At 54.4% G+C, this 4,954-nt stretch overlaps 1 protein-coding gene across 1 annotated transcript; it reads left to right on the top strand.

The window, feature by feature from the left end:
* Nucleotides 1–2,329: 2,329 nt before the first annotated feature.
* On the top strand, nt 2,330–4,954 carry CXCR3 (C-X-C motif chemokine receptor 3). The gene is made up of 2 exons (XM_004475810.3): nt 2,330–2,410; nt 3,399–4,954. Exons 1-2 carry the CDS (start codon nt 2,399–2,401, stop codon nt 4,491–4,493), a joined length of 1,107 nt encoding a protein of 368 aa, XP_004475867.1. The 5' UTR covers nt 2,330–2,398; the 3' UTR covers nt 4,494–4,954.

Here is a 4,954-nt window from a genome sequence, read left to right as displayed (position 1 = left end):
AGGTCAGCAGCTGATGTCCCTCTCACTGTGCATTCTCAACTGCGCTCCTGTGAAAATGCTGGGCCCTGGGCTGACAGCCTTCCTGCCTTGATGCATTCAGTTCATCTTATGATGACCCTGTTGAGGAAGACCAGTTCAGAAAGGGCATGTCATTTGCCCAAGGTCACACAGCTCAGACAGGGTGGAGATGGGGCTGGAGCAGCCCAGGCACACAGCCCAACCAGGCCTATCAGGATACTATCCCCTTGTTCCCTTGGGCAGGAAAGCTCTCTGTGCCTTTCCCCAAGTCCTGGCCCTCCCCTTCTCTCATTTTTACTTTCAGCAGCCTGGGAAGGTGGGTATTATCCCCATGTCATGAGTGAGGAGACTTGGGCATAGGAAGGAGCCCAGGGATCCCCCGACTTATCAGGCACCAGTGAAATTTCAACATCTCTCTGAAGCACCCACATTGGGTTAGCAACTTCTGCCAATATAAAATATTTTCAAAGCTACCAACCCTTCTCACAGTCATTTCCTAAAGAAAAGGTCATTTTAATACCCCCCAAAAAGGGATGGACATGCTTGCAGAATACAAAACCATCCTTTAAATGGAGCAGATGCAGCTTTTTGAAAACGCCACTAAGTGGTCCTCACTTTTTCTCATTTGTAGAGGCCGAGGGAAATCAAAGCCGGTCACAGACCAGCTCCAGGAAACTGTGGTCCCGGCTCCCTCCCCTGTTTCTCCTCCCCAGAGGCTGGCAATTGCCAAGTCCTACCTATCCTAACTGGCACGGCTTCTGGAAACCACCCTGGCCTCTCTACGTGGGTTGCACCTCTAGACCTCAAGTCCTCTGGCCTAGACCATGCAGGTGATAGTCGCTTCTTCTGTCCGTAGCCCATGGAAGGAGATGCCTTGGTGTCTCACGAGCCTACATCTGATCGATGAGTTTGAACTGAATTCCAGGCATAAGCCTGGAGTGTTTGCTGCAGCAGTCTGGCTGAAAACCCGATCTCAAGGCCACGGGCTAGCATTTGCCACCCCCTTCCTCTTTTCAAATGGGGGCAGAGAGAGCAAAGGAAGAAATATCTTGGGAGAGACAAGTTAAGGGGAAACTTTCCCTGCCTATCAAGAGAAAAGGGACCTGGGGATGGGAAAGAGGGTTGAGGGGGAGCTGAAGGGAAGGTAGGGAGAGGCGCCATTACAGCGCTCAGCTACGTTACTGATATGATGTACAGATGCCATTTTATAGCTTTTCCTTGATCAGGAGGTCCCCGAGTCCATTCCCCTTCTCCCCGCACCGCCCCCCCCCCTCAAGAAGCAACTATTCTCATGACTTTGTGGCGTCCCTAGTGCCTGTTTTTAAACTTTTAGAACAAACAGATGTATCCAAAACAATACAGTGTTGTTCTGTGCATGTGGTTTTTAGCATTTACATAAGTCGTACCAAGCAGACGTGATGTTCTGCAACTTTGCCTCTTCCACTCTCTAGTCATTAGCTTTTCTAGATGGATCCATGTGTAAAAAAAAAGAAGAAAAAAGATAGTTTATTTCTTTTTACTTGTATGAATAGATCACAATTTATGCATTAAAAAAAGAAATTGTAGGTGGTGTGATGAGTGGTAGATAAAAGGAGAGTCAGATAGCCGTGGCTTCAATCCTAGTGCCCACCTGTACTTGCTGTGTCTAGTGAAGGCCTGGCCCCTTTCTGGGTCTGTCCCATCTGTTTGATGGGGATGAGCACCCCACCTCACAGGGGAGTCATGTGGTTAGAATGAGATGGTGTCAGAAAGAGCACCTCAAACAGAATCTAGCATATGGAGCAAGTTCATAACTGGGAGTTCCTGTCCTTTTCCCCTGATAACTAACGACAAGGCCAAAGTTAAAGGGCCTAGATTGAATGTGATACATTTCTTTAAAATATTTTCCTTTTCTAAGAGGGTGGATCTGATTTACAGGCTTAACACAAGGCATCCAGTTTTTACAGTCATGCAAAGATCAACTCCAGCCTAAGGCAGGTGAGCAAAATGTCCAATTTATTGAATATTAATTGACCCTATGGTGCAGGAGAAGCAATTCTTGCCCCTGGATGCTTGGCTTCCCTTTACTTCCCAGCTGCATTGCTTCTCCCTCAGACCTCTGCCCTCAAAGGACTTCTTCTCCCTGCCCAACCACCCCCTGCCCTTCCCCAGGGCCCAGGCTTCTGTCCACCTCCTCCAGAGCCTGGGCAATGCCCAGGATAAGGGACTTTGTGGCCTTGGGTCTAAGGAGGTCTAGTGTAGATAACCCCATGGAAGGGGTTGCTGCTGAGAACCATGTAAAACCTTCACTTCCTCTGTGCAGCGCAGGTTTCCAACCACAAGCGCCAAGGCAGAGGGGTAGACAGCACACAGCCTCAGCAGCTGGAGCACCAGCCTGACCATGGTCTTTGAGGTAAGTGTTGCTGCCCCATCAGGCCAGGCCAGAGCTCTGAGTGGAGAGCCCAGGACACTCAGGAAACTGGAAACATCAGCTCTGGCTCAAAACCCAGGGTTACCAGAGGGTCGGGTGAGTAGGTGGAGGCGGCAGGGCTTGTGGTAGAAGGAGTACCGGGACGGGGAATTGGGAGCCCAGCTCGGCTGCTGGTTGGTGGCAAGTCTCCTCCCCTCTCTGGAGTTTGGTGCCTCATGTGCAAAATGCAGGGGGTAGAGGCTCAGCCTCGGTGGCCTCTGAAATGCCCTTCAGCTCTGACTTTGAAGTTTGACATTAACTTGCTGGACTGAATTGACATTGGGAAAGTCTGCCCCTCCTGGGTCAGTTTGTACAAAGGAGGGGAAAAGGAATAGTCCCATATTCCCACTAGAGCTTTGCAAGGGGAGGGGTGTCCCAGGGGATGACTAAATGGGTGAGCAAGACTCAGTATGGGCCAGGTGGAAGGACAGGGGCAGAAATGGTGTTTTGGGGGCTGCTGTGATTTGTAGAGAGGGCCCCGTGGGTATGGGGGGGAAGGCAGAAGTTGGGGTCCCCAGACAAGGGCTGGGGAGGGAAGAGGAGAGTCAGTGACTGGGAGAGGGGACTGTGGGGAGGCACCTGGGGAAGAAGGGGGTTGAACTAGGCATGGTGGGGCACCAAGAGCAGCAAGCCCTAAGGGAAGAGGAGGGAGAGTCAGGAGAGCAGGCAGGAGAAGGCTGGTGGCATGGGAGGAAATCCTTCCCTTCTGCCCTAAACCCCTGACCGATGGAATGGCCCAGAAGGCTGAGAGAGGGGCAGCCTCCGAGAAGGGAAGTTACCACCGCAGAGCTCCTGCAGGGCAGGTGGAGTTCAGGAAGTCTGCCTTACTAGAGGCACTGCCACCCCACACTCCCAAACAACCCTCTCCTCAGACTGAATAATGAAGAAATGGCTGCAAGGCCTTTACACTATCCACTCCATCCCTCCACAGATGAGTGAACGCCAAGAGCTCCATTCCTCTCAGTTTGCCTCCCTCCTGGAAAACTGTAGCTCCTCTTATGACTTTGGAGAAAACGAGAGTGACACCTGCTGTGCCGCCCCACCCTGCCCACAGGACTTCAGCCTGAACTTCGACCGGGCCTTCCTGCCGGCCCTCTATGGCCTTCTCTTTCTGCTGGGGCTGCTGGGCAACGGTGCAGTGGCCGCCGTGCTGCTGAGCCAGCGGGCAGCCCTGAGCAGCACCGACACCTTCCTGCTTCACCTGGCCGTGGCAGATGTACTGTTGGTGCTGACCCTCCCACTCTGGGCAGTGGACGCTGCTGTCCAGTGGATCTTTGGCTCTGGCCTCTGCAAAGTGGCTGGGGCCCTCTTCAGCATCAACTTCTATGCTGGGGCCCTCCTGCTGGCCTGCATCAGCTTTGACCGCTACCTGAGCATCGTACACGCCACCCAGCTCTACCGCCGGGGTCCCCCCACCCGCGTGACCCTCACCTGCATAGTCGTTTGGGGGCTCTGTCTGCTCTTTGCCCTCCCAGACCTCATCTTCCTGTCAGCCCACCACGACGAGCGCCTCAGTGCCATTCACTGCCAGTACAACTTCCCCCAGGTGGGCCGCACGGCTCTGCGCCTCCTGCAGCTGGTGGCTGGTTTCCTGCTACCCCTGCTGGTCATGGCCTACTGCTATACCCGCATCCTGGCTGTGCTGCTGCTCTCCAGGGGCCAGCGGCGGCTGCGGGCCATGCGACTGGTGGTGGTGGTAGTGGTGGCCTTCGCCCTCTGCTGGACCCCCTACCACCTAGTGGTGCTGGTAGACACCCTCATGGACCTGGGGGTCCTGGCCCGCAATTGTGGGCGAGAAAGCCACATTGATGTGGCCAAGTCAGTCACCTCCGGCCTTGGCTACATGCACTGCTGCCTCAACCCACTGCTCTATGCCTTCGTGGGTGTCAAGTTCCGAGAGCACATGTGGATGCTGCTGGTGCGCCTGGGCTGCCCTGGCCAGAGAGGGCACCAGCGGCCACCTGCCTCTTCCCGCCGGGATTCCTCCTGGTCTGAGACCACAGAGGCCTCCTACTCGGGCTTGTGAGGCTGGAATTGAGGGCTCCCCTTTCAGGCACCCAGCCCAACATGCCCTCTCATTGCAGATTCCTCTCTTCCCTCTCTCCTGGGCTGTCTCCAAGTCTCCCATAGCTTTGCTCCCCTGGGACTGACTGGCAGCCCCAGCACTGCCAGGGCACCTGGGAAGCTGATCTTCTAGGTCCAGGGGCTGTGCCATGGCTGCTCCTCAGCTGGCAAGCCCCATCCAGCCTTGGAGGTTCTACTGCTCCTTCTGCTTCAGAGGTGGCTGCCTTCAGGCCCATCTCCCTTGACTGCCTGGAGCCCCGCTGCAGGTAGCATGAGGCCAACAGTATGGACCTTTAGTAGTGCTTGTGGCTATGGTCTCCAAGACCTCTGTATTTGCCCCCTTTCATGCATGTCTAAAAAGCCTGCTGAAGACCTGTCAATAAACAAGAGGATCGGGACAAGGGTGTGTTAGTACATCGTCAC

Source organism: Dasypus novemcinctus, chromosome X, assembly GCF_030445035.2.
Source record: "Dasypus novemcinctus isolate mDasNov1 chromosome X, mDasNov1.1.hap2, whole genome shotgun sequence".
NCBI classification, from domain to species: Eukaryota; Metazoa; Chordata; class Mammalia; order Cingulata; family Dasypodidae; genus Dasypus; species Dasypus novemcinctus.
This window is presented reverse-complemented; position numbering and strand designations above follow the sequence as displayed.